Here is a 27,397-nt window from a genome sequence, read left to right as displayed (position 1 = left end):
CCTTAACCTTAATTTTTAATGTTATTTATTAATTAATCTTTATAATTATATTAATTTAAGTGTTATATAATTTTTCTTTAAATTAATTTTTTATTTGATTATTAATTTAAAGTTATCCTGATTTAATAACTTTTTATTTATTTAAATAAATATAGATTTATCTTATATCTTTTGGTATTAAGTAATAACCTTGGTTTTAGGATTTAAGAATTTTTTATTTCTTAAAGCTAGGTTTTTTAACTATATTTATTTTAAAGAATCCCTTGGTAACAAAACTTCTTTTTGATTTTCTTAAATTAAAGAAATTAGTTTTTAACTATTAAAGACTCTTATCTTAATCATATATTCATTATTCTCCTATATTTCATACAATCATAACCAAGAGTCGAACGACCAAATGTGTAAGGCGTTAAGGAACTTTGTTGTTACGGAAATGCTAAATAGGGTCTCTACTCTTTGGTGTTGGGCGGGCGGTTATATTGTTATGTAGGCCGTACACTTAGCTTCCTACTGTTGGACTAGACTCATCAATAAACACTCCGAATTGCTTGGTGGCCATTCCATAACTCGCTCTAACCGCCTCGCTTGCGTAGACTCTCATTTCTCTCTCGTAAGTCAAAGTCACACCATCTTTATAACCACCTGCTTCACCTAGCAATCTCCCCAACAAGTCGGAATCTCTAACGCCTGTATTGGCACCAATACCTCCAGCGGGCGTCATAGAATGCGCGGCATCCCCGATTACCGTAACACGAGGTTCGTTCTTCCATTCCGGTACTCCTGAAGGTGTGGAACAAGTGATCTTCCAAAAAGCCGCTTCAGATTCGTCCATATGATCAAAGAGAGGTTTAAGTCGAGCGTGCCAATTCGACGAAAGACTTTTGGCTATTTCAGCTGCTGGCCGGCCAATGATAGCGAAGTCGTCGTTAGGTGGTTTGATCACTCCTGGTTGACCACCCATTGTCCAACCAAAATCTATGTTCGGATCATCCATATCACCAGGACGAACGTTTGTAATGACGAATACCTTCCCATTTGGCTTGGAATCATCTACAATACGCCATACACCTTCGCCAAGACCTTTAAACGCCGTTGATGGAGCTTTCCCATGGATTCCTCTTGCACCCGTATCGTATGTCTTCAATTTCCCTTGCGAAAGTTGTTTTGCTATCCTGGAATAGATACCATCACCACCAATCAACATCTCCCCCTCGATTGATTCGGTACCATCCTTGAAAATAGCGTGTACTCCCGTAGGTGTTAATCGATAGCCCGTAACGTGGTGGGCAAACCTGATGAAAGGTTCACAACCCTCCAAGAATAACGAGCGCATCTCACCCCGAGAGATCCCTACGGTTTTCCCATCGCGTGATGTCAGGACTTCTTTTCCTACACCTTTCGGCGACTCTTTCTGGCTTTCAGGTTGAGGCGTAACCTCCGGGATCTCTTCTCCCGTAAGGGCATTGATACTAGCAAATCCTTTCGACCCACCCGTCTTACCACACGTATCCCAGAACTTTTGAAAGCCATCCGGACTTAGAACCGACTCGATCGCGTCAAGACCTTGTGTGGATAGACGCAACCTGTAGCCTTGAGCCCGAAATGATAGCGAACTATCTCGTTCAAAGACTAGAAACGGAATGGAAGACCGGAGGAGGGAGCGGGCAAGTAGAAGAGATGATGGCCCCGCACCGGAGATAAGGATCGGTTTTCGGACTTGAGACGTCATTGTATTGTCATTAACAATTGGTGGTAAAGACTTATGATGTTATCGCTCTATGGTCAATACCTTTGTTACCTTGTGTCTTGTATATATAGTATCTTATTCCATGGATGGCGCGGCACAGATGGTCGTCGCCTTTTAACTTAATCCCGCGTCCGGCTTATGTAATGTTGCTGACAAACGAACTGACGCCATCGAGTCACATATTTTGTCATCGCGTCAATTCATTCCAGCGATTGATGACAGAACGTTATCCTCTCCCTCCAGCTTGATGAACGAACCACTACTTATGTGGTTCGACTTCTTGTTCTTGCAGTTTCTTGAGTGGGGGGGTTTCGCGACATCTGTGTGTTACTGCGACGTGCTTCTTGGGTAACTTAAGTTACCTTCGTGACCACAACGCTCGGGTGATTCTGCCAGCTTCTCTTGTGGTGGGGAAACCTCCAGTACTTCTAACACGTTAGCAACATACCGATTAAGATACGGAAGCTTAGACGCGTTCTCGGACCGCCTTGAAGACAATAGACGCTATACGCTACGTGATCAAATATAAGGGTACGATTGCTGTTCGTATACGTAGACCTGGGAATTACGTGGGCGTTCGCTAGGATACTACCAAGGAAGACTAGATGATCTTGCGAAATTGATATAGGTGGGGTGGAGGGGACGAATCAGGTCAGATGAGCTCCTACGAGGTTAGTCATTATCGCGAAAGCTTGTTGAGTCGGCATGTATCATCATCATCGAACGGATCAAGGTCGAGAACTGCGCGTTGTTCTGGTCCTTATTACACCCAGTCCTTCTATTCAAGTCAAGCGACGTCCTCGAACGTAAAGGACTGATCTACAAGGATTCGAAGCTCAAATGTGAAAAGTCTGTTGTTGATATTGTCCATTATTTCAGCATCACAGCCATGCAAGACGGGGTTGGAAGGGTGCCCAGGTGGTTAACGGCGAGTTGATCCCAAAAATCAGGAACCGGGACGTGTCCTTCTGGTTGTAGGAGCCAGACAAGAGGACCAAGACTTTACACGGGCGTCTTCGTCTAATATTTCTGGTGTCCGAATTTCTAAGGTTCTCTTCAATTACTAGTCTTGACGCTGGGGGTACTCGTACGTTTAGCTGGCCGTACGGCGGGAATTTCTTTAATGTTTGGGTTTTTCAAATGCCCGTGTGGGATTAGGAGCATGGAACTGGCCAGGAGAGTTGGAGAATGATCGAGGATGTAGTTGCCATGTCCATTCAATCAATTGAAAAATGACCTCGCGGTCTCGGGTCAACAGATAACATAGACAGAGACAAGTACTCAATCGTCGTCGAGCTGTCATGTCTCCAGGCTAAGTTTCATACCATGATGAACTTATATCTCTGGTATTGTTATTAATGTCGCCGCCAATCGTCTGACTTATGTGGCTAGGCAAATACCAATTCCACCTTTCAAGCTTACCTTCTGACCTCTGCGACCGCGACCATCCCTTTCAATCGCCCTACCTACCTACTACGCCTATCGACAGTACGATCTAGTTAACGCATTAGCAAGTCAAATTACGCGCGCTAATGTAACTATCGAACAATATCAATCACCTTGGATATTTTCCATCGCATTATTCCCCCAGTGAGGTTACAGCGAAAGGTCCACGTCTATACCGTTCAGGCGTAATTAATACAACGAGAACAACAACAACATCAATCGCATTATTGGGGACTCCTAGGCTTAGCAGTACTTGTGGTGATTCTCTACATGACATGGCACTAATTGATATGAGTTGCATGTCTGATGTATTGACTACTGTACTACCTAAGGGAAGTCCTGATACATGTACAATTCCTTGTCCGACTCGTTGTAACCACTATCACGAAACCAAACAACCGAAGTCATCACCCTCGTCAATCGATTTAACGATCCGACCATCTCTTCGGCTTGGGCTTATCGGGCTCCTCAGGCCTCTGACGCTTCGTAGGCCTTGGACCTTTCCTCAGTCTTCTTGTTGGATATTGGAATGACTGGATACCTGCCCTTGTAGGTCTGAAATTTGCGACTTTAAAGAGATAACTTCTTCCTTCGGACATTCCACTTCGGCATTAGGTAAATAGGGCAATTTTGAATTCAGGAATAATATTCCTGAAGCGTTCGAGATTCCCTTCGCGACCTAGAACTAGAGCAAATAATTTTTCAAGCATAAATTGACCTAACTTCTCAGTCAGGCTCTTGAGCCCAATCCTGCACCGAAGGACATTCGTCATGGTTATGGGCTTTGGTGTTATGTATATCGCAGCCTGAAACACCACCATCCGAGTCCAGGCATCGTACAAGTTGATGGTTTACCTTGCCACAATTGGCGCAGGTTTACGACAATTCGTTACCATTCTTCCTACGCTTTTTCGTCCCTGTCTCTGCCTCCTCGTTTTGGTCAAGAAACCGCTTCTTTTCTTTAAGGCGAGCGATCTCAGCATCTTTCTCTTGGATTTGAGATAAGAGAGATCTATTCTCGGCGCGTAGGATGGCGTTGTCGCGATTTAGTAGGGTCTCTCGGTGTTCTTGCGACATATCCCTTAGGCGATCCAAACTACCTTCACGGCCAAGAAGCAAAAGCACTAAATTTACCATATCAGCAAATGATCAAGAAGAGGAACCTGATGAAAACGGTAGGCGACATATGCGGAATGAAAGCAACATGCGATACGAGAGCAACGTGCGGACGAGGGCGGAATGAGGGATGAGGGACAAGGGTAGGATGAGGAGGATATGCGGAATGGAGTATGAGAGTTGAACATACCTATGATAAGTAGTATCGAAGCTTAGCCTGACAATTGTAACAGCGTCATATCACTTCCCACAGGGTTCTCAAATATAGTAGGGATACTATCACAACAGTGAATGAAGAATGAAGAATGAAGACGGTAATAGAAATGACATGGGGATGCTTGAGTAAGCTGAGCAGTATCATTGCTCTCGATGTGGGTGTAGTCTGGTGCAATTGGAGTGTAGTCTTGATGGTGAATTGAAGATGAGATGGGAAAACAGGATGAGATGAGGTTGGGATAGGAACAGGAAGACTAGAAGAATTTATAGAAGAACTTGAGTAGGTTTCTGTGTGACGCCCACCTACAAACCTAAGTATGTAAATGTAACGATACCAAAGTTTAGAATTAACTTCAGTAGTCGATCACATACAATTGTAGTAGAAGTTACCCCTATTTCAGGGTTAGTCATACCCCACCAGATACCCATACCCTACATGATGTACTCAGAAGGACACATTGAAACTCAATAACAGAAATGTAACCTTGGGCTTAACTTTATCGTGATATTACAATGAAAAACTAAAAGGTTTGGGAAATTGAATTGGTTCTGTGTCTTGTGGATACATATATCTAGGTAGGCACGGATAAGGATGATCGCAACCTATTGTTATGAATGTTCTTTCTATTGATGTAATTCGACATCAAACAGGGGATCTGGAAGGTATATCGTGATATAGTACGTAGGTACACGTAGGTAGAGCCTCCTCCTATGTTAATAGATACCTAGGTAGGTAGGAAGGTTGTCAATTGATGCGCCGAAGACCAACGGTGACTAAGGAATTTGTGGGACGGTATGCGGGTAACTACCAAGTTACCACGTCATATTCTAAAGCTAGGATCCAAAAGCGAAGGTATCTACTTTCAGGAGGAGGAAGCATGTCTTCTCTATCCGGCGAATGGTTAACTTCGTATCTAATAACATCTATGAAAAGGCTATCTACGATGAAATGCAAGGTGCGACAGTGCCTAAGACCATGTTCCTATAACGAGACCAACACTTATAACACAATGCCGAGCGCGAACGAATACGACTATCTCTATGTACGTCTACTTATCTGGAACAGTACGAATCGTGCGTCACTATTTCCTGCTCAGGGAGGTTCTGGCGGCGTTGGTAGGAGTCGACAATACTCGAGTATCTTGATGTGTTCCAGATCGGTGGGTAGTAGTGAGGATGGCGACAGCAAAGGCGGCAACATCGACCTCTTCTTCCTTCACTTCCTTTTCTTCCTCTATTCTCTCGCGCAGGAAAGGGAATTGGTTGGTCATGTTGATTGGGTAGTCGGGTGAATTATTATTATTCGAATTCGGCATGATGGTCCTTACGCATCGGTGATGATAGCGATTATCAATGCCTGAGATCTTGGCTTGTACTAGGAGATATATTATGTACCCATCCTACAAGAGTACTAGCATTACCCTAGATACGGCCTTTTGGTAGCCTAAGTTGCAACCGAAGTCCCTTAGTATAGGATCGGACTCGGAGCTAACATTTCAAAGCATTGGCTAGTGATTGCGGCGGGATCCTGTCACTACGTCCCACATACAATTGGGTAAACGGGGCGCGTTGCCATCTATCCCACGAGGCGAAGTATAAGTTTCGAAATATCACAAACTCTTGATTCGTTCGACTTTCAACTAGAGGAAGTCAGACTGTCATGAATTGACCAGTGGTCGCATTAAGAACATAAACTACAGGAACCATCGTATACATACAAGGAGCCCATGTATGAATACTGACACGTTTTTCTTGTTAGTTGAAGCTGCTCGATTGAGGCGATGTGCGTTACCACCATCGAGCGGATCGAGGCACTTCATAGACGTCTTTGTCGAAGATCCCTTCCGCCTCAGCACTCATTCCTTAGACCCCCATCGATTAACCTCCAGGTGGAAAAAGGCAGCTAGATGAAGCCGGTATACCTTGACTTGTGCTCCGAACTCTTCGCGTTTTATGATCTCCAAAGCACAGGGCTTCGAACTCCGGGAAATACGTCATGCGAGGGAAGGGCAGGGGAGGGGAGGGAGAGGCCTTAAGGATCCAAATATATTAATAGAATTTCTGGCCGGATCCGTTCCTCGTCTTACCCGTAGATTGAGTGGGCTCGGCGGTTGTCCGATCGGGTGTGTTGCTTCTCATTCCCTTGAATACTCGCTAGGTGATAAGGTTGCCTAAAGGTGGGTTGTCTTTGATTCGTATGGCCTTGCGTGAGTTACTTAGGGGACGGCGGTATTATTAGAAAGTCGCGAAATGGTACCGGTATTGACACGGTGTCTAGGCAGGAGGAGTATTATGTGATACGGTTATCATCACGAGTTTGCGAACGCCTCGGACATCTTCGGGTGGTTATACTAGCTGAGGGTGCCCTACAGATGCGATTCGGATTGACTTCGTTCTTCAAGTCAGGAGTATTTCGGGCGAAGTATAGACGGTGTTAAAACGGTAGGGTTCAAATCAAATTGTGTTGGGACACACGTTACATTGGATATCCGTAGGGTAGTACGGTAGGTAAGAGAGCACGAGTACTTCGATCATACCATCTATTATCGTTAAGGGCACAGCAAATATCCTTCAAGAGAACGTACTTGGGGATTACTACATCATCGATCGAAGTGGCTTCCAACGTCGGCGGTGGTATAACAGCGTTATAATGGTGCTCGGCATGTCTTAAAATAGATCGGGATCCGCCATGACTCCCAGCAAGGATAATATCGTGCTTAGGAGGCGCAGACAAGGAGAACGTCAGAGTGCCTATGGAGACATTCTTAGAGGCTTCGGAATCATTGGAGTTATGGTCGCAAGTATATTGGATGAGTCGGACAAAACGAGTAGCGGCGCGATAATTAGGATATGATTCGGATACGTATGTGCGGCTCTTATGAGACTTAATTACGCGGTCGGCGTTGCGGGAAGTCCAGTTAAGTATGTATAAATTAAGATTGTTAGCTTGGATCATTCAATAACGCTGCGTTGATGTAACATTGCCTAGATGCTAAAGAATGATAGTAATAAACTTGGTGTCAAGTTATGCTGAACTAGGTATCATAACTGATGACGGCAGCCTGGCGCGATGACGAGAAGGCCACCATAGAAAGATCAAAGTCAAGTTGTAGGATCTATCATTCGTGTAATGGCGATGGGCGATAGTCTTTGCGGCGCCAGTCGATCCAACGATCCAACGGCGAAATACATCATACACCTATTAGAAGGCCAGAGATTACCATGTACGTTTTCGTATGCGGGAGTGCCAACGCGAGCTAGATTGGGAGAGTCAGAGAACGAGACGTACGTACCTAGGTATTATAAACTCGACGCAAATACCTTCGTATGAGTAAGGCGAACTGAGTAACCAGTAATCTTCCGTACAAGAGAACCGGACCGCAGATATCGAAGCCCAATAGGTTACCTTTAACTTATGAGGAAGATCAACCTGCTTGGTCTATGTTGTTTTAATTCAGTTGATGTCAGCAATTGAGGGGTTGGGGAAGTGGGGAGGCTGAACCCCCTTTGGTGGCGCACGCTAACGCAGGTACCCGATACCCCTACGAAAATCATGCGGGGTAACACCCCACCTAACACTGCTTACCCCCACCACCGCCGCCATTTACCGATGAGGGTCCTACTGTTGAGAATCGATAATTGGTTGACACACTAACGGTATAAGGCGCGGAATTTGAAATAACCGATTAATACACCGAACAGATTGCCAATTTCAAAGAAAATGATGGCTCTACAGTTAACTCCGACCGCGACCGCCCTGTAGACTAGAGGCCAGGTTGATCAAAATACTTCTAGTAGTTACTCTACTTCTAACTATCCACGGATACTCATACTTTTATAACCCACCTTCAAAATTCTACCGAAACCTTTACCACTATTACTCCCTACACTCACCCTACCCCCATTTTATCAACTCCATCATTGCGGAGAAGAGCTATGATTGGCCGAATCTTGAATTCAAAGAATTGAAAAACGACTTGGAAACCCTGATGTTGCGCGAGGAGGTCGTAAGTAACTGCAACGGGAGCTATCGTATACATACATGGATGCCGTCTTTGTTCTCAGGGCTCCCTTGCCTCCACATAGGCGATAAGGGGTTCCTCCGATACTCATCGGAAGGCAATAGGCAAAGGGGCAGAATATCGATCATCTTGGATGGTTGATTACAACATTTCTAACGCGGTAGGTTGATCGGTTACACCCGCGTAGTCCTCGTCCTCACTAGTTTCCTCGCTGGAGTCTTGTGTAGTAGATAGGTGCGCAAAGAAGCTAGACGGAGCAGCCTCACATACAGCGGAATCTCGTGGGTCAGAGTCGTGCCTAGAATCTGTATTCGCGGTGGTATCTGTGACAGCCGCAGGGGGGAGATTTCTAGCGGCGTCAGCTGCCTCAGAGGCGGAACATTGCGTGTTGGGCAGCCGTGTATTTATTAAAATTAAATTAATGTTTAAAATCAACTGATAGGTGTACCTATTCACTTACGATGATAAATAGGTCGCTAGTAGTTGCGATAGTGGTAGTGATTGTGATTGTGGTGATTAAAAAAAGGAACGGGAGTAGGTAGGGTAGGGACCCAGCGTTGGGTTCCGTCCCGGATTATAGCGACATAACAGCGACCTGCATTGAGTTAGTAACATCAATTACTTGGGTGGACATGATCAAAGTCAACCTTGCAACTAAATCAAATACGATTTCTGGATGAAAATGCCGTGCACCATACGAGCGGACTGATATTCTTCATACCTAGGTACCGTAGCGTCAACATATGGGGAGGTGGGTTAAGTTTAGGGATTACTAGCCCTGAGTTGAAATGTCGCATTCTCCTTGGAAACGGTGGATGTCATGGGCTTCTTTATCGTCTTATCGGTAGCGGCATGTCGCTTGCAAGCATTTCTCAACGCAGTCTCTCGCTCTTTGACGGGTAGGTGGGTGTCGATGCCGGCCCAGAGTTCAGAGTAGAAGAAGATGACCTTAGACTCAACAGTCGTGGTGTGAATCGACCACCTAATGGCCTGCAACCAACGTAGAACTTAGCTTACGTGGCAATATTCTCGGTAATGAGAATGAAAACCCGCATAGTCCATTCATCTCGTGGTACCTCTCCTCTCTCCTTTAAGGCTATTGGATTGCTTGATGGGCTTGAACTTCTCTGGCTCTTTGCCCATGATCAACCCTAACTCTAGGTAAGGCTTTGGGTTATAGCGATGTCCGAGGTATTGTCTAAGACCGGCTTCTATTCGGCTAATGATGATGATGAGCTTGCTGCCATAGTTGCGTTGGCTGGTGCTATGATGAAATTGAATGGATTAAAATAGATAGATTGGATTGCTTTCGGGAGTAGGATGTGTAATATTAATGTAGGGTGCTTGGGGAGATGCTAGATCGTAAACTGGAGTTGGTTATCGAAGGTGGAGATTGGGTGAGAGAGATGGGTTGAAAGTAGAGGATCTGCCGGCTTTTATAGGCCTCGTATGGGATTTTTTCGAGCCAATGCGCTCTCCATCTAGATATTCGCGTGGATAACTCCCGGGTTTACGGTAGTCACTGGACTCCAGCACCTACCCATTGGACAGATTCACCCAGAAGTCCTCCAATCCATCGACATCATCACTCTGGAGGGTACTTGCATACCTAGGTATACATCTCTATCCAGGTAGGTAAATCCAAATCCGGAATCCTTTTAGAACTCACGCCGCCACCCAGATCCCTCACCTTTCATTCGTTACACCTACAAGACCACGCTTACCCCGCCCTCTGAGCACATTTTCAACTAATTTTATTCCTCACTACAACTATGTCTTCTTGAACTCCAAATAACCAGTTATTATGCCCTCTAGTGCCGATCTAGAATAAATTATCATAGCGAAGAACGAAAGTCAAGCTTCAAATACCATAATGGACTAGACCGAAACCAATATCACCAAGTGCAAAATTGCCAGGTCATCATAAAATAACTGCGGAAAAATGGTTTCAGGCCTTTACGTTGGAGGCCAAGGTATGATATCCACGATGGTTGTAGGGAGGGCTCGAGCACCCAAGAGAAAGGGGTGCTCGAGGCTTGCTCAAGCCTTGTAAGCTCTCTTCACCACACACTAAGGCATTGAATTTCGCACGTACCGTATCAATTGCCCCAGTCCGTTCATCTTTCTCGTCGAATATTTTACTGTCATCCCATAATCGCCTCCTTAAAATAGGGGTAATAGGGGTAATTCTTTAAATACATACATCCATAATTCCATTTCTGTTAATTAGGTATGCATATACATCAGATATGTTTTTATTGCAACTTGACGTGACACCATCCCAGATTTGAATGATCGTCGCGATGAAGCGGTGTGTAGACCTCTTCATTTCCATGGTCAATTCAATTCCAATTCGACCTCAAACATTTCTATGTTTTCCCATTACTCTTCTTGAAGTTTTAAGGAGAGTAAATTGCCCTGGAAAAGCTTGAAATCCTGGTCATTCGTACGGCATCGCATTGACCACCCAATTCAATCTGTCCTTTTCCCCGCTACAAAAACAATTCATCATGGCCTCCAAACAGATGTATGCGACAGTCAAATTCATCCTAATGATACCATAAGCTGACGGACTATTATTTCCAAAGCGACGTTGATGTATTGGTTATTGGTGCTGGGCCTACTGGAATAGGTGCTGCTAAGAGACTTCAACAGACGGTAATTGTCGAATATTGCCCCGCGTTAAATTATGAAGTTAATTGTTAACGTATACATGATTATAGAACCTCGCGTCGTGGCTAATCGTCGATTCGAACGAAACACCTGGAGGTCTTGCCTCTACCGACGTTACTCCTGAAGGATTCGTGAGTAATTGTTCCGATAGCAGTCGATGAATACACCACTTACGAGAGCAATACGATAGTTGTTTGATGTCGGCGGTCATGTCATCTTTTCGCATTACAAATACTTTGACGATTGCCTTGACGAAGCTCTTCCCAAGGAAAGCGATTGGTATACTCATCAGGTTAGTTATTTATTCCATCAAGATGCATTTCTATTCTATCCAAGTCGAGTGGAAGAGACATTGGTGGTTGTTCCAAGTCATGTCTTGGGATTCGAATTAGTTCTTTTCCATAACACTACAACCCAATTTTAATAAATGAGATCATTACTAACGGTGAATGATTAAATAGAGAGTCTCGTATGTTCGATTCCGAGGTGGTTGGGTTCCTTACCCATTCCAAAACAATATTGCCGTGTTAGATAAAGAAGAGAAGGTGAAATGTTTGGAAGACCTTATCGATGCTGCTCTCGAGTCTCGCGTTCGATCCCCGACCGACAAACCTAAGAACTTTGACGAATGGAATATAAGAAATGTTGGAAACCGTTTGAATGAGATCTTCAGTAAGTAATATCACAACTGGGATATTTCTTCTAGATTCAATCTTGATCTTGAAGCAAGTTGCAACTATTTATGGGTTGCTACTTGTTAATCGGGACTACTATTCTTTGCACATCCCGTAAAAGACCAAGACAATGACTTTATTATGTGAAGAAGCTAACATTGAGTTCAAGTGCGTCCTTATAACTTTCGAGTATGGGCTGTTCCTACTACCAAGGTATGTCTAAACCCAGTCAACTACCTACTCATATCCCTACCTACCCACCCACCTACCCACGTAGGTATTGTAGCTACTTAGTTCTGATTAACGATATATTCTAGATGAATGCTACTTGGGTCGGGGAACGTGTCGCTGCTCCTAATGTCAAGTTACTTACTCGTAACGTTGTTCTCGAGAAAGTTGCAGGAAATTGGGGACCAAATGCTACATTCCGTTTTCCTGCCAATGGAGGTACAGGTGGTATTTGGATCGCCGTAGCTAAAACCTTGGATCAATCCAAAGCACGATTTGGTGAACATGGTACTGTTACCAAAGTTGATGCCAAGGCTAAGAAGGTTCATTTGAAAGATGGTCAGTTCATTATGGTCTCATTGGATTCATTCGCTGACATTCGAAATCTAGGTACCGTTGTCAACTACGGTTCACTCATTTCTACCATGGCTGTTGATCATCTCGCTCAATCGATGGGTGATGTCAAACTTCAGCAAACACTGAAACCACTATTCTACTCTTCTACCAATGTAATTGGTGTTGGTGTTCGAGGAGAACGTCCTGGACGTATTGGTGATAAATGTTGGGTATGTCTTCAATCATTCACATCTATCTCTTTATTATCCTGTCCTATACCTGTATACCTGTGTATCTGTTTCTACGACTGTCTCCACCTCCTTACCTTTATCTCAACAGGATATCTAACCAGAAATAGCTATACTTTGTCGAAGACAATTGCCCCTTTTATCGAGCTACCATCTTCTCCAACTACTCACCTTTCAATCAACCAAGTAAAGATGTCAAACTTCCAACCAAACAACTTGCCAATGGTAAAAAACCAACATCATCAACTCCACAACCTGGACCTTATTGGTCTATCATGTTGGAAGTTTCCGAATCATCCTATAAACCCGTCAACCACGAAACGCTACTTGATGACTGCATCCAAGGACTTGTCAATACCAACTTATTGGAACCCGAAGAAGAAATTGTCAGTACATATGTTCGACGATTCGATCACGGATACCCTACTCCTAGTTTAGAACGAAATGGTGTATTATCTGAAGCTCTTCCATATCTTCGAGACCAAGATATCCTATCTAGAGGTCGTTTTGGAGCATGGAAGTACGAGGTTGGAAATCAAGATCATAGGTAAGTCGGATGACCTCTATTAGCTTAATGATGTAGGCTAACATGTTAAAAGCTTCATGCAAGGTGTTGAGGCAGTTGACCACGTTATTTCCGGTGGTGTAGAACTTACTGTGAATAATCCCGACTTCGTCAACTCTCGTTCCAACACAGAACGTCGTTTGACAACTTTCAAGGGAGTTCGAAAGTGAAATACGTCAAGATACGAAGGATATGATTATGATGAAAAGCGAAACGTGGAAAAGAATGCGATACGAGTAGGACCATTGATTCAGTTTGATTCTTAGATCTAGACTAGACAGCTAGACTCAACATCTTATAACTCGTCGCTGGCGATGGGTGATTACCTATTGGGTACATTCTAAAGCTTATGATTAGCTTGAATCGAATAAACGAAATTGAATTCAAATCTAGAGCTGATGTATACGTTTTCTTGACAATCTGGAGTGCTCCAACTACGATCAATTCCTCTCGGAGCCAAATTCTCTGTCGTGTCATACCATAGCCACCTCGGTAGTTAATATACAACATACGTCAACCATCACATACTTAGATAGCCGAAGCTCCACCTGATTGATCAACATAAGCAACTTCTTGGGGAACTACAGGCTTTGTAGGTGGTAGGTACCAAATAAACCGAATAATCTAGTCAAATTCAACATCAATGCCTAGTGCGTCCTTCAATTTAGTTATGACCTTTCAAATCTTCTAGAAATCTCCATCTACCTTCTCGTTTCCATCCCTTTTCTTTCCATTCCGTAGCTTCTTTTGGATACAGATCCACAACGTTCAACAAAGTATTATCATGTGCAAATATAACGAATACGTTATCATGAACATCGAATTCACCAATAACATCCAAACTCCATTCAGCCTTTTCTTCATCATCCAAAAACGGCTTCGCTGATTTTAAAAAGGGGGTATTCCAACAATCATCCCCATTGTGTCTCATATTACGTTGTGCATAATACGCCCCAAGACAAAATCCTCCACAGTACGGTGGAAGACGAGGATCTGGCGATATTTCGGTAGGGATTGGTAAGAATCTATTGGGTCTAAACTCCCCACCATGATGAGCGACATCACCACCCACTAAAAATGTTAGCAGTGCCGTATTAGACTTGTTCGGGACCATAGACGGACACTAGAAGTTCAAAATGGGTACCCATCTATGCAGGTGGGTAGGAATGAAGTGGTTTTTGTTGACGATATAGGAAAAAATGTAAACGGGGGATGTCGCATACTTAGAATAAACTCATCCGTCCCTGTTATTGATTGTGCAGCAAGTTTTGTCCGAGCAAAGCCAGAGAGATGATCCATAGTATGACCAATTGAATGTAAAAGATAGAAAGATCCATCTTCAAACCAATCAATAGCCTTCCATCTACCAATACTCGTAACTCTCCTGTCGGTTTCAAAGTCCAACTCGATAAAGTTACGACCCTCCCATGCCGAAGTCGAACAGATAGACTCTTCATCAATTGGATATCCTTCACCAACAATCTTCTTCAATCCAGGACCAACAACTAAATCGGTTGAGAAAGGAAACACGGAAGGATCTCCAGTATGATCAAAATGTCGATGTGACCATATAATAGTTTTGATATCACGAAGATCAACACCATTTTCTACCAAAACATCGCTCACATTCTTATGAGAACTTAATTCCCACCCTTCGACCAACTTTTGAATGACCGGGGGTAGATTCTCAAGATCCTTCCGAATTCCAAGATCAAATAGTAACTTATCTCCTGAAGAACCATGTTCAATCAAAAAGGAATAAGAAGGAGCCGTCCAATATTCAAATCCCTCTATATGAGGTTCAAAGAACAATTTCGATGGGACTCGACCTAGGCGACCTGCACTATCAATTATGCTGATTTTGACAGTCGCATTTGATGGAGGTACACTCAATGGTGTTAGTGGTGTCTGAGAAGGAGACATGACGGACGTTCGTAGCAGTCTCTGTCACTATGATAATAGACGGAAGTGCAGACGTATCCGGTATCCTCGTTGGATTAATGTGCTAATTACCTAGGTACAGAGGGGAAGATTAGCTTATGGTAGAGTTCCTGCGGAGTCTTATCTACCTAGGTAATGAGAAGAAGGAGAAGAAAGTGATATAGATAGAAAATAAATAGCTTCGATCACCTACCTGGGTAGGTACTTAGGAACGTAGAGCGAAGAGTTGCTAGCAAGCTTGGCGAGTACTTTGCAATCGTGCCGCAAATAAGCGTTTCTTATGCTATGTGTTTGACACAGCCCTTAAGAATTGAATGATAAGAGAAGAATGATTAATCATTGTGAGTTCAAGCTTGTAGACAACAGAATCGATATCAGTATTTATAAGTCATGACCATACTATGCTAGGAATTAATGCGAGGTGCTTATTCAGACATCGGACATAAGACGTGGTTGCAGTTCATGGTATGAAAACTCAATCATGAATACGAAGAAACGTAACAAGAGGAGGGGTATCGCAAGAATTGTAACTCACCTGATTTGCCATCGTGGAATGATATTTCACGTTACCGGACTTGAATCACCAGTGCATGCCTGGGTCTCGATTCCATGCCATCATGGCGCGATACACCGTATCACTGTAATTACAGGGAGTCATGTGCTGGAGACCCCCGTGGTTACAGGGCGTTACAGCACATACTCCACTGTAAAACTAGCAACTGGATTTATAGCACTTAACCTCCTACAAATACAGCACTTTACAGCACCCCACTAAAGAGGCCCTGTACCTAAATTTTAGCGCGCGTTAATGGAGTTCTAGAGGAGCGCTATAGTGCGCTGTAGTTATAGTGCTTAAAGCACCAAAGAGCTCTCCAACTACAGCATACCCGGCCACTTACAGCGCATTATAGCACTACCTAGGTACCTAGGTACACCAGAACCCACTATATTTACAGCGCTCATAAGCCTGTAAACTTCCCTACCTGCCTTGACGGTGCGCAACGCCGCCGGGCCATTAGGTAGGTACGCGTACACTCGAATCGGCGCACAGTAACTCAAGGTTTATATCTTCCTACCTATATAGCTGCCTCAATACTTAGGTAGACAGGAAAAGATATAAAATGGAGCTCGTATTTAATGTGATAGACAGATCTATTCTATTGTTTGGTCAAAAATGCCCTCTACTTCCAGAAGACCCTTGTACTCCCCCCCAAGGCATCTGTACTTTTGTACGACCCTGTTGACATTTCCATTGAACTTTACTCTGATCTTTAAAACTCCACCATCCTGATCCCCCAGCGCGTTCGATTTTCTCTCTCTCTTCCTGAGATTCGAACAACCGTCGATTCTCGGCTTCAGTTGTTCTTAGTCTCCTAAATCCGCTATCTTCAGAAAGCCCCTTTTCTATAATCCCACTATTTTCCAACCTAGACATATCCCAAAAGACGTAACCCCATCGTCGCCATCTCATCAATGATGGATCAGCAACGAGATAATCTCCCAACTTCCAGGCAGTTACTGGACCTTCGTCCCCATCATCATAAAAAGGCTTTCCGATATGAAAAGCCATAGATTCTTCGTCAAGGTTATCGAAGGAAAAGTCTTGATAATCCCAATCGGGGCTTCCGGCCCAACTGAGACTCCATTTCATGAATTGTACTAGTCTCCCAGGCTCATCGTCGTAACCAAAATTGAAATCGTCAAGGCTGAGAAGTCTGCGACGTTCGGTATAGCTTTTAGTTTGGGTTAAATGAAATAAATACTCGAGTCCCTTGGATAGAATGTAATCCCCCTGTTCAGAATCATAGGGTTCTAAGTATGATACACGCATAGAACCCCAATGAATATCGTGATCCACCAAGTCATTATAAGCTAAGCATCCATCAGCAATGAATTTTTAATCCTGAATATTCACTTACGTTCGGCAATAGCGCATAAGAGAAGGTCATTTACGCTTGCAAGTTGTTCGTTCTCAAATGTAGAAAAGTAACGAAACATCAATTCACGTTGACGACCTGGGTCTGTGATAAGTGTACCAAACATGTTGCGATACAATTGAAAACGATATAGGGCACGTTGTATGCGAAGAATTTCGGATTCGGTTGGGTTCGCTTGACATGGTGGTTCTCTTAGATAAGATGGGGAGTCCTCTAATCCCATAGAAGATAACCGAGTTGCGAAGTAGTCTACGAATTGATGAAATAGACTTAGTGGTAGAGCATTGGCTAGTTTCCACTTTGATGGCAATATCTTCTTCGTGTTTAAATAATCGGTAGAAAAACGATTAACGGCCTCGGTATCCGAACTTGGTATTGAAAATGAGACATGAGTATTGATAGCATCGGGAAGTACACTGGGGTGGATTTGCCTATGCAGGATCGTAGTCGTAAGAAGCTCTTCGATGGCGAGAAATGCTTCGTATAAGGTACGACAGCATAAAGCAGCTTCTTTTAGAGTGCCTAGATCATCCAGGTTCAAGAATATCTCCTGGATGATTTCAATTGGCAGTGTCGCCAACATTGTAAAATGGGTTTCCGAAATTTTAGGTATGTCAAGTAATGGCCGACAAAAAATGGTTCGATTTCAAAGGCTCAATTTTATGTATGCATACCTAGGTAGGTAGGTGGTTGAGAATCCACCGACTCCACTATCCAACCCATCCACGTACCTAGGTAGGCAGTGAATACATCGAAGATGACTAGGTAGGTGTGTTACGTATAACAACCGCGTCACCAAAGTTTCTATTTGCGTACGTGACCATAGGAAGGAGTGATGTGTTTGCCTGAGTAATGGAGCAGTGTACTAAGGCGTCAGGGAACACCGAACAAACATACCTAACATACAACCACACTGTATTGGCTTACTCTAGTCTAACAAGGAGTAGAACCAGAGGCTGGCTACCTACGTACCTATGTAGATAGGTACGTAGGTAGTCTTTACTTCTTTTCCCCCATGGAATAAGAATATGCCTAGGATGCCAACTCAAGAATCTGGCCATCCACATCTAGGTAGGCTGGTATCAGGTAGATCCTAAGGTAAGGAATCGAATCCAAATCCATGTTCTTCAGGTATTATGTCTCGCCTTGACTAGATTCTAATCCAGATGGTCGTATATACTCGAAGAGAAGTCATGTTATGGCACAACTAGGAGTGTATAATCTCCCTCTATCAAGTCTTAAGGGGTAGTCAGATTCCATAGCGAGTGTAAACTTACAAGTCTACATAACGAGCGAGATCTCGTAGTAATTCCATAGACCATATTTACCCAGGTTCTATTCAACTCTAGAAACGAATCTTATGACATATTGATAACTCATACCTAGATACTCACTTCCTACATTTCATAACGAACCATCATGTCCCATTGGCAATATGATGAAGAAAGAAACAAGTCATACTGGGCAGATGAAGATGGACGATATATCTATGCTCAGCCTGGCCGAATAGATCCATATTCCGATAACATTTCCGACGTTAGCACTGCTACGAATCCCGAGGTTCGACGCTATGTAGAAGCTGATCTTGGATACTATAAGAACCCGGAATATCATCATAGCGAGTTTCTTGACCTCAACAATTCTCGAAGAAATAATACTTGGCCTGGACTACAACGACCCAGTTACGACAGATTGAAGCAAACCGGAAATAATAGACCATTCTTCGACACCGGTAGTGAACAGAGTGCCCGTCCTGATGTTGATCACCCGTCATATAAAACGGATGTATATCGGAACGCCAAGAGACAATGGGGTCGGAAAGGACCTTCTGGATCTTCGTACAACCACCGTTATCAAGAATACAAATATGCTTTAGGCGATGCCGACGCGGCCAGGGAGGCATATAAAAGCTATTTTGATTCACGTCCTTGGATTGATTCACAAGAGCTGAGGGCTAACCTGGATAAATACGGAGGGAAACCAATTCAGACAGAATCGTGGCATACGGAAGCAGAAGCACTGGCAACTACTGCAGCCCGAGTCTCATGGAGGTAAATAAACAATCATCAGGCTATCTATTCATCAAATGCTAATGATACGTAGGATGGGACACCGGAGAAATGAATATCAGAAGGATTTTATCGGTTACCACGAACCCAGCTACTTTTCTGGCCATCGTAAACAAGTTGATTCTTGCGAAAACAGGGCTGCGAACGACATGGTAAACGCAAGTAAACATAGCAATTGGATATCGGTAAGCATTTTAATAAACCACATTCAACCTTTGTTAAATGCTAATATAGGTATATTCCATACAGAAACGTGAGGACGCAAGACGGGCAAGGGCAGCAGAGATGAGAAGACGAAACATGAATTAATGCTGAATATCCTAGCTAGGGATGACTTTTGGGTTAAATGATGGGCTGTGCTAAACGCATATTATAGAAACCCCTTATTTACAGAATGATTACAGAATGTTTACCAACTTGGAAGCCTTCAGGTACCTAGGTAGCTAAAATACTGTGCGCCGACTTCATGGAACTGCCAATGCGCCATAGTACGGTGTATACCTATGTACAGTGTAGTGGCTTTTCGCATCGTCAGCGCTGGACTTACAGGGCTATGAGCACTGTAGCTATAGTGGACTACAGAGCTTTAGAGTACTACCTAGGTATAATTACAGCGCATTATGGCACTTCACTAAAATGTGCTGCAATTATAGGGGATTCTACCTAGGAATGTCTCTAGACTCTGAGGTAATTACAAAGCATTTAGTAGGATGCTATAATGCGCTGTATTTTAGGAGGTGTACGCTATAAATGTGACCACCAATATTCTAGTGGGGTATACACTAAAGACCCCTATTCAAGCAGGGAATTGATACCAACCCCTTTTTCTCTCTGGAAGCGCAGTACCCGCACAGTAGGTTAATTCATATAAAGCATCCATGATACATCTACCTAAATAAATCCACTCTGCTCTGTAACCAACTGTTCCCATTGAATCCATTCGCTTGGATCAGTCTCAAAAGAGTGTAAATCAGGAAATTCATAGGTTTCAAACTGTCCAAAATCAAAGCCGCCTTCATATCGTTGAGGTTGAAATCTATCATAACTAAAAGAACCTCTAGTACCAGGTCTTGAAGTTATCATATCTTTTGACCTAACACTTGCTTCGGTTGCTACTTTTCTTCCTCGACGAAGTGCATGGATATAACCTGGTGTTGAAGGTTCTGGAAGACCTTTCTCTTTCGTAGCTTCAACATAACCTTCCCAAACATCCAAGGTCCATTTTCCAAGTGCTGTATAAACACCTCCAGAAGGTTGTTCGAGTACCTTAGGATAATGTGAGAAGACAATACCGATCAATTCCCAAAATTTACCCATTTCAGGTCCTGTTTTTCGATGTCGTGCTTCGATAAGCACACATAACATCGTATTCCATATATAACTTGTCCCAAGTTGCCACTTGTATTTATCTAATCCATGTGAACCACCTTTCATCATATTTCCATATTCCAATAACTTTACAGCATTTTCGAATAGGACGTTACGTTCGCTATCGGGTACTTGAACGGAGCAATTGACGAATTGTCGTAGATCGCGAGTAAAAAGCTTCATCTTGCATATAGAAGATCGTGTTACGATCGAGACGAGAATATGAAGTGAATTGCATGGGTCGCAGTATCGAAGATATTTCTTTTCCCAATAGTCTTCAATTTGGGTGATTGCACTGTCTTTTTTCGCGAGAGTAAAAGCGGAACTGTAAAGTAATTCCCAACGTACATCTCCAGGACTTGACGTGGAGAATTTTCGTAAAAATTCCATAATTTCGCATCGAATTAAACAAAGCGTAATTGAAGTGATTCCGCAACTTTCTGATGGTAGAGAAATCATATCGGGATGAAGATCTTCGTCTTGAATATTTAGAGGTATCTTCGCATCACCAGAGGAAAGATCCAAAGATGGTTTTATACCAAGTACATCGGCTACACGAAAGTCCACATGAACAACATGCCACCAGAGTCTTCTTCGTATTTCTGTTTCGAATGGGGATAATCCAAGTGATGTACCATCACGATGAAGACCCATTTTACGTGCAAGTCGTACAGCCATACCCGAAAGGATATAGAGAGTATCGCATCGATAAGTAGTTCTCACACACATCTTCATTATTAGCTTCGCGCGAAAAAACAGGAGTAGGTAGCTTACCATAAATAATGAGTATGCTTGAAGAGTCATCGGACTTGAAGTGGATAAAAGTCTCGCATTTTCTAAAGCTTGGCGAGTCGCAATCCTATAACGAGAATGGGCAAGGGATGCTTCGATTCCGAATGAACTCTGACATTCCTGCTCATTCATAGTAGTAATCGCTGAAAGATAAAAAGCGAATATGGCCGCTTCTAAACTTCTAGGAATATTTTGAAGATGTTGTAAACCATTCGTCAATGCAGTCCAAAATGTAGGAATATGTAAGATTTTGATCAATGGATCAACTCGATCAACATAAATATCTTTTAATTTTTCAACAACTTCAAACGGTGGATGAAGACTTTCAAGGCTTTCAGATCTAGGGTCATGATCAGGTTCGAAGAATAATGCACTTTCGTGCGCATTGATTTCATCCATATCATCAATAGCAGTTGTTTCGGGGTGTTGAGGCTATTCGGACGAATTAATTAGCAAATAAGGATGCCGGGGTAGGTAAGTGCTTAAGATACTATAGGTCAAGAGACGAGGATGAGAAGACTTACATCTCCTAGGCTAGACCAAAGAGCACTAATAGATATTAGATACATGGGTAAGACGATAGTAAAGAATGGAATAAGACATACCTTTCAAAATATCTTGATGTCCCTTCTTTGGTAATAAGTTTTGGTTTAGTTCCTTCAATCCCAAATGGATCACTTTGTGTTGAACTTCTAGTTTCACCATCCTCTTCTATATCAATATCAGGTTGTGATGTTGTTTCCGAGTTGGAATTATCAAAATCGTCGGATGGTTCAATCTTCGCTCCGTAAGATCTCAATAGGTCTTCATATCGTTTTAATTTAGCATGAAGACCTTCTCTATGAGGTTTTGTTCTTTTTCGTTTCCCACGAACAGGAGGTACGAAACTACATTGTTTCTCAGACTTGACGCAATTCGAACAGGGGTTATGACGGTCGCATTTGATTTTACGTTGCCGACAGAGTAAACAAGAGTATTTCTTAAGACCGTCTTCGGCTCCGAATTGATTATTCATTAACGATTGAGGCATATCGGGAAGTAGTATTTCGGACGGTGAATTCAATTAATTTAAATAAATTCATAAAGATACTAAGATCAGAAGCCCGGAGTAAAAAGAAAAGATGATGATGCCGTAGTGGAGATTCGGTTCGGTCATCTTCGGTGCTCGGAGAGAAGAAATAGTATTTTAAACGCCGAGAACCGAACCCCTGAATGCATGATATACGTCGGTATACTATCACTTGAAAATTGCATCACCAGGACCGAGAAAAAATTAAACTAAATTTAATCATTAAATAAATTTTATTTAAAAGCCTCAAAATGAATTTATTCGCTTTTTCTCGTTTTCGTTTGTTATGTTTATCGATTCTTCATCAACACCATCACCGACACAACAGCCATGTCACAACTTACATCCGATGGAGACGAAAAGGCCTCCGAGGTCGTCAATAACAATACGACGACCAAGGAAGGAGAGTCTACGGAATATCCAAGCAATCAAAAACGAATTCTTATCATGACCTCACTTTATTTGGCAGTGTTCTTGGTAAATCTGGTATGACTCCTTTCTTTCCTAACTTTCCCTTTCCTCTGAGGGCTATGATGGGTTCCAACGGGATGGTGTTGCTAGTTCTCAAAGAAGGCTACTGACTCTTATCAAAACAATAGGACCAGAATGTCATATCTACAGCTATTCCACGTATTACAGACGAATTTCATTCATTAGATGACGTCGGATGGTATGGTACAGCATATTTACTTACCATGTGTACCTTTCAACTTGTCATGGGAAAAATATATAAATTTTATCCTGCGAAACCAATATTTCTATCCTGTTGTTTTCTTTTCGAAGTTGGATCGGCGATATGTGGTGCAGCTCCCAATTCTCCCGCTTTCATTGTTGGTCGTGCTATCGCAGGACTAGGATCATCCGGAATGTTTTCTGGTTTAATGGTTATCATGTTCTATACCATCCCCTTACAACAACGACCAACCTATCAAGGTGCCTTTGGTGCTACTACTGCTATCGGTTCTGTTATTGGCCCTTTAATTGGAGGTAGCTTTACCGATAAAGTAACCTGGAGATGGTGCTTTTACATCAATCTTCCAATTGGTGCCGTTTCGATCCTCGTCACTACTCTCATCTTACATCTACCCAACCAAAAACTTGATAAACCAGCAGAAGGATGGATTGAAAAGATAAATCAACTTGATCCTATTGGAAATCTCGCATTTTTTCCAGGTATCATTTGCTTGGTTTTAGCTCTTCAATGGGGAGGAACTCAATATCCTTGGAACAGCGCACGTATCATCGTACTATTGGTTCTATGCGGTGTTCTTTGCCTTGTCTTCATAGGCATACAAATTTGGAAACAAGAAAACGCAACGATCCCTCCTCGACTTATAAAAAAACGAAGTATCGCAGCTTCAGCATTCTTCAGTTTCTTCAACGGTTCTGGAATGATGGTTTTAATTTACTATCTTCCAATCTGGTTTCAAGCGGTTAAAGGATCTACTGCTATCAATTCTGGAATCATGTTACTCCCTTTAATCCTTTCTACGGTTTTCTGTGTTATATCTTCTGGTATCATCATTTCGAAAATCGGTTACTGCGCTCCATTCTTTTGGCTCAGTTCAATTATCTCACCTATCGGAGCTGGCCTTTTGACTACTTTAACACCATCTACAGGTCAAGCCAAATGGATTGGTTATCAGATCATCTTTGGTATTGGTCTTGGACTTGGTATACAGCAGCCATTGAATATCGTTCAAACTGTCCTTGATAGATCAGATATCGCAACTGGATCGTCACTCGTTACGTTTACTCGATTTCTAGGTTCAGCTATATTTCTACCTGTAGCACAGTCCATCTTCATCAATGGTTTGGTTTCGAAGCTTACTAACCTCCCCGGAATCGATCCTAATACTGTTATAACCGGTGGTGCTACAGAGTTAAGAAATATCGTTTCAATCGATGATCTACCGACACTACTCTCGGACTATAGCGACGCATTGGTTAATGTGTTTTATTTAGTAGTAGCAACATGCGCTGTATCCCTCTTTGGTACCATATTTATAGAGTGGCGCAGTTTAAAAGATCAGGTTGCTAAACAAGTTGACGAAACGAAGGAACCCAGCAAAACCACGAACACTCAAGAATCAGTATAAAAGGAATATGGTCAAGCAAAGACGGAGAAGACGGCATTAATAAAGGAAACAAATTGATGTAGATAGAAGAGATGTACTCACAGGGGCATATTCCACTCCGTTCGAATATTTAATATACCATTAATAGATTTGGAACCCTAACTCCTCAGAGTGTTAAGTACCTTAGATGGATGGGTTGGTACATAGAATTGCACGTCAGTGTCGGCGTCATGCCATCATCCTTGCTTCGTGGTGGGTTCTAGATGTATATAACCCACTCACGCTATAATTAGTTAAGACGACTGGCCGATCCAGTTACTGGATGCTATCGTATCTTTCACTGAGAGATTGCATTTCGAGATGTACCAAGCTTACTCAGTTTATACCACGCGGACTGCAGCAACGTCCTCTCATGGAACTTAGGATATGATAGCAGAGATATCAGGTGAATAAAATAGGAAAGTACCCAATGTAGCACCTAAGTATTGATCTAGACAGCCATAACACTTTGACCTCCATCTGTAGTAATACGAGATCTTACAATAATGCGCATGACTTGATGAGCTTGTCGGTTGAATGCGCCGATCATCTCCTCTCCCGGAATAATTCGCTCCCCTGAAGAAATCATTGCATTAGGGGCAAATACCAAGGCTTCCCCTGTTTTAAGCTCAACGATTTGGGAGAAGAGCATCAAGATCGAGTCATCCGACGAAATGACCGTGTCTCGCGTATCGGTAGACACTTCGTTCCTATCTTGTTGCCTGTCCCTTTGATTCGTAGTATTGGACTTGGTAACCTTTGACAACGCCGAAATCCCAGCCAAGTGTTTCGTTAATATGCCAAGCCAACTAGGTGAAGTGAAGCGGTGTACAATAGTAATGCTACATAAATCTAAAAGTTTCGGGGATATGGTGGGTTCTTGCGTCGAGATGATAATTCGGGCGCCTAAGTGACGCTGTAGTCGAATAGCTGAGAGCAAATTATTCGTTAATGTTTCGCATTCGGCCGTGTCGCCCATATACTTATGTGCTTCATCAAGGGCGATTACGCGACCAATGGAAGATTCCTGCTCAAGAAATATTGAAAGGCAAATATTGAACAAGGAACACGCCATCGTAGATGTAACGCATGGGCATGAGAGATCCACGATAATCAATTGCCCGGCCTGTTACGAGTTAGCGAATATATAGTAAAAGGTCTGATTATCATTTCCGTGTGGATTCATTACCTCGGGCGTCCAATCAGTATCTCCGGGCTTTGGAGTATCTTTCCTAGACATCCATGCTGACTGGCTTCTGAGTCTAGAGGTAGGAGAGGCCATAAAGCTTTCCAACGTCTCAAGTCGTTGCGTGAGAGGGCGCATTTGATCGGGCGTTAACCTTTCGTATTCCAATCTTCGTTTAAAGTCTGCGTATTCGAAATTCGATCCTGCATTCTGTTGGTCGATCCTCATTTCTCTAAGGATTCTCTGAATAACGTGCATATAAAGTGGTGGACTTCGATCACCAAATGCCATAAGCTCCAACATACGCTGGGTGTTGAGATTTGTTTCCGCTAGTCTCAATTCCTCAACGGTAACTCCGTCTAGAGCTTTATATGTATCCTGTACCGCGTTAAAAGATGAACGCCATGCATTGGAGGATATAAATACCCGTATAGTTCTAATGTTAGTCCGTGAACATAAAACTCGAACCTTTACATCGAGATTACTAGCAAGGTATGCTGCCTCACAAGGTGTTCCGCCGGATTCGGAGTTAAAGGTATCGTAATGGAAGACAATACCAGTCAGAGGACTGGGAAGACGACCAAGCCGTGACGAAGGTATTAGACAATTCTCGAGCATGCAAGATAAGCTATGGCTCTTGCCCGAACCCTGGCTACCGCATATGAATATGCTAGAGGGCGTGGAAACGTTATAGAATATTCTAGGATCTCCGACTGACGCGTGTTGAAGTCGGTGCGCTTCTCCAGCAAAGAGAGCATACTGAGAAAAAGGGGTCTTGGAGGAAGTGGTAGCCAAGGTCTCGGCATGCTTTAATACGGGATATGTGAACAATGGAGCCGATAGTATTTCGTCAAGCTCCTCTCGGTCGGGACGCCGCTTCAAGAGGCCCATCTGGCTATTTAATATGACGTCTGCCTCGTCTTCCGTGTCTTTGGTCTCCTCCGGTTCAGGTATCCTTCGGATTACGCTGATATATAATGCTGTTAGTAATGGGATGCCACAGTATATAGGTTGGGGAAAGCTAGAATATACTGACGAGGCTCTCTTTCGACTAGGAAGAGACATATTTAAAGGGGTAGTGCTAGATTCTGATTCGTGATCTTGTTCCGCCATGACTTGGACTGTGATAGTGAGTGGCTAGAGTAATTGAGTAGTCAAATGAATATGGGAATTGCTCAGGTAGAGACACGCGAATAGCTGCACAGGTTATTGGAAGTATGAGGACAATGATCTGAAAACCCAAGCTGCTCTGCATTATGAAAATGTTGGCTGAAGATAACCTAAGATATTTATTTTTGTAGTTTGACACGTCCTATACTCCAGCGACCCCTGTATAAACCGTCCTTCACAAGCTAGGTTAGGCGTTCGAGTCCAACGGCCAGTTAACTCGTTTGTATCAGAAACGCGTCGAATTGTGACTAGGGCTACGCGTATAACTAATAACAGGTTAGCCATCTGTCATTTTCGAAATCAAACACCATCAAGTATTCTTTAGAATGATACTTAGTGACAATTGCGATGTTTATTTATTGATGTATCATTATCTACCTTACTGGATGGTACTTAGGTATTAGTCGTTAATGATAACTCGAGCGGGAAGCTACATACCTAGGTATGTATCCACGGGTCGGGTCGGATACGCATATG

At 43.0% G+C, this 27,397-nt stretch overlaps 8 protein-coding genes across 8 annotated transcripts; 3 read left to right on the top strand and 5 right to left on the bottom strand.

The window, feature by feature from the left end:
• Window positions 1-280: 280 nt before the first annotated feature.
• Window positions 281-1,813, bottom strand: F4822DRAFT_408786 (putative zeaxanthin epoxidase, chloroplastic). The gene has a single exon (XM_051458600.1). The coding sequence runs from the start codon at window positions 1,727-1,729 to the stop codon at window positions 500-502; it is 1,230 nt and encodes a 409-aa protein (XP_051313932.1). The 5' UTR covers window positions 1,730-1,813; the 3' UTR covers window positions 281-499.
• Window positions 1,814-10,839: 9,026 nt separating this feature from the next.
• Window positions 10,840-13,838, top strand: F4822DRAFT_408779 (FAD/NAD(P)-binding domain-containing protein). The gene is made up of 10 exons (XM_051458599.1): window positions 10,840-11,074; window positions 11,136-11,205; window positions 11,271-11,351; window positions 11,411-11,512; window positions 11,682-11,892; window positions 12,064-12,107; window positions 12,212-12,461; window positions 12,513-12,688; window positions 12,817-13,253; window positions 13,306-13,838. The coding sequence occupies exons 1-10, from the start codon at window positions 11,058-11,060 to the stop codon at window positions 13,439-13,441; spliced, it is 1,524 nt and encodes a 507-aa protein (XP_051313931.1). The 5' UTR covers window positions 10,840-11,057; the 3' UTR covers window positions 13,442-13,838.
• A 97-nt stretch (window positions 13,839-13,935) lies between these two features.
• F4822DRAFT_430911 (uncharacterized protein) lies at window positions 13,936-15,194 on the bottom strand (the record flags this gene model as incomplete). Its single annotated transcript, XM_051461388.1, has 2 exons — window positions 13,936-14,342; window positions 14,495-15,194. 2 exons carry the CDS (start codon window positions 15,192-15,194, stop codon window positions 13,936-13,938), a joined length of 1,107 nt encoding a protein of 368 aa, XP_051313930.1.
• A 1,186-nt stretch (window positions 15,195-16,380) lies between these two features.
• On the bottom strand, window positions 16,381-17,732 carry F4822DRAFT_430910 (uncharacterized protein; the record flags this gene model as incomplete). Its single annotated transcript, XM_051461387.1, has 2 exons — window positions 16,381-17,084; window positions 17,132-17,732. The coding sequence occupies 2 exons, from the start codon at window positions 17,730-17,732 to the stop codon at window positions 16,381-16,383; spliced, it is 1,305 nt and encodes a 434-aa protein (XP_051313929.1).
• Window positions 17,733-18,568: 836 nt separating this feature from the next.
• Window positions 18,569-19,527, top strand: F4822DRAFT_430909 (uncharacterized protein; the record flags this gene model as incomplete). Its single annotated transcript, XM_051461386.1, has 3 exons — window positions 18,569-19,200; window positions 19,253-19,403; window positions 19,468-19,527. 3 exons carry the CDS (start codon window positions 18,569-18,571, stop codon window positions 19,525-19,527), a joined length of 843 nt encoding a protein of 280 aa, XP_051313928.1.
• Window positions 19,528-19,862: 335 nt separating this feature from the next.
• On the bottom strand, window positions 19,863-22,478 carry F4822DRAFT_408774 (putative C6 transcription factor). Its single transcript, XM_051458598.1, has 4 exons — window positions 21,984-22,478; window positions 21,903-21,927; window positions 21,361-21,810; window positions 19,863-21,315 (listed from the first exon to the last, which is right to left on the bottom strand). Exons 1-4 carry the CDS (start codon window positions 22,406-22,408, stop codon window positions 20,110-20,112), a joined length of 2,106 nt encoding a protein of 701 aa, XP_051313927.1. The 5' UTR covers window positions 22,409-22,478; the 3' UTR covers window positions 19,863-20,109.
• Window positions 22,479-22,656: 178 nt separating this feature from the next.
• On the top strand, window positions 22,657-24,546 carry F4822DRAFT_444574 (major facilitator superfamily domain-containing protein; the record flags this gene model as incomplete). Its single annotated transcript, XM_051463260.1, has 2 exons — window positions 22,657-22,933; window positions 23,047-24,546. The coding sequence occupies exons 1-2, from the start codon at window positions 22,778-22,780 to the stop codon at window positions 24,544-24,546; spliced, it is 1,656 nt and encodes a 551-aa protein (XP_051313926.1). The 5' UTR covers window positions 22,657-22,777.
• Window positions 24,547-24,946: 400 nt separating this feature from the next.
• On the bottom strand, window positions 24,947-27,110 carry F4822DRAFT_303706 (uncharacterized protein). The gene is made up of 4 exons (XM_051455217.1): window positions 26,787-27,110; window positions 26,177-26,717; window positions 25,754-26,128; window positions 24,947-25,690 (listed from the first exon to the last, which is right to left on the bottom strand). The coding sequence occupies exons 1-4, from the start codon at window positions 26,861-26,863 to the stop codon at window positions 25,016-25,018; spliced, it is 1,668 nt and encodes a 555-aa protein (XP_051313925.1). The 5' UTR covers window positions 26,864-27,110; the 3' UTR covers window positions 24,947-25,015.
• Between the last annotated feature and the right edge of the window lie 287 nt (window positions 27,111-27,397).

This window comes from Hypoxylon trugodes (genome assembly GCF_022578975.1).
Source record: "Hypoxylon trugodes strain CBS 135444 unplaced genomic scaffold F4822scaffold_6, whole genome shotgun sequence".
In the NCBI taxonomy this organism is placed as follows: domain Eukaryota; kingdom Fungi; phylum Ascomycota; class Sordariomycetes; order Xylariales; family Hypoxylaceae; genus Hypoxylon; species Hypoxylon trugodes.
Note: the sequence above shows the minus strand (reverse complement) of the source record. Positions and strands in the feature narration are given on the sequence as shown.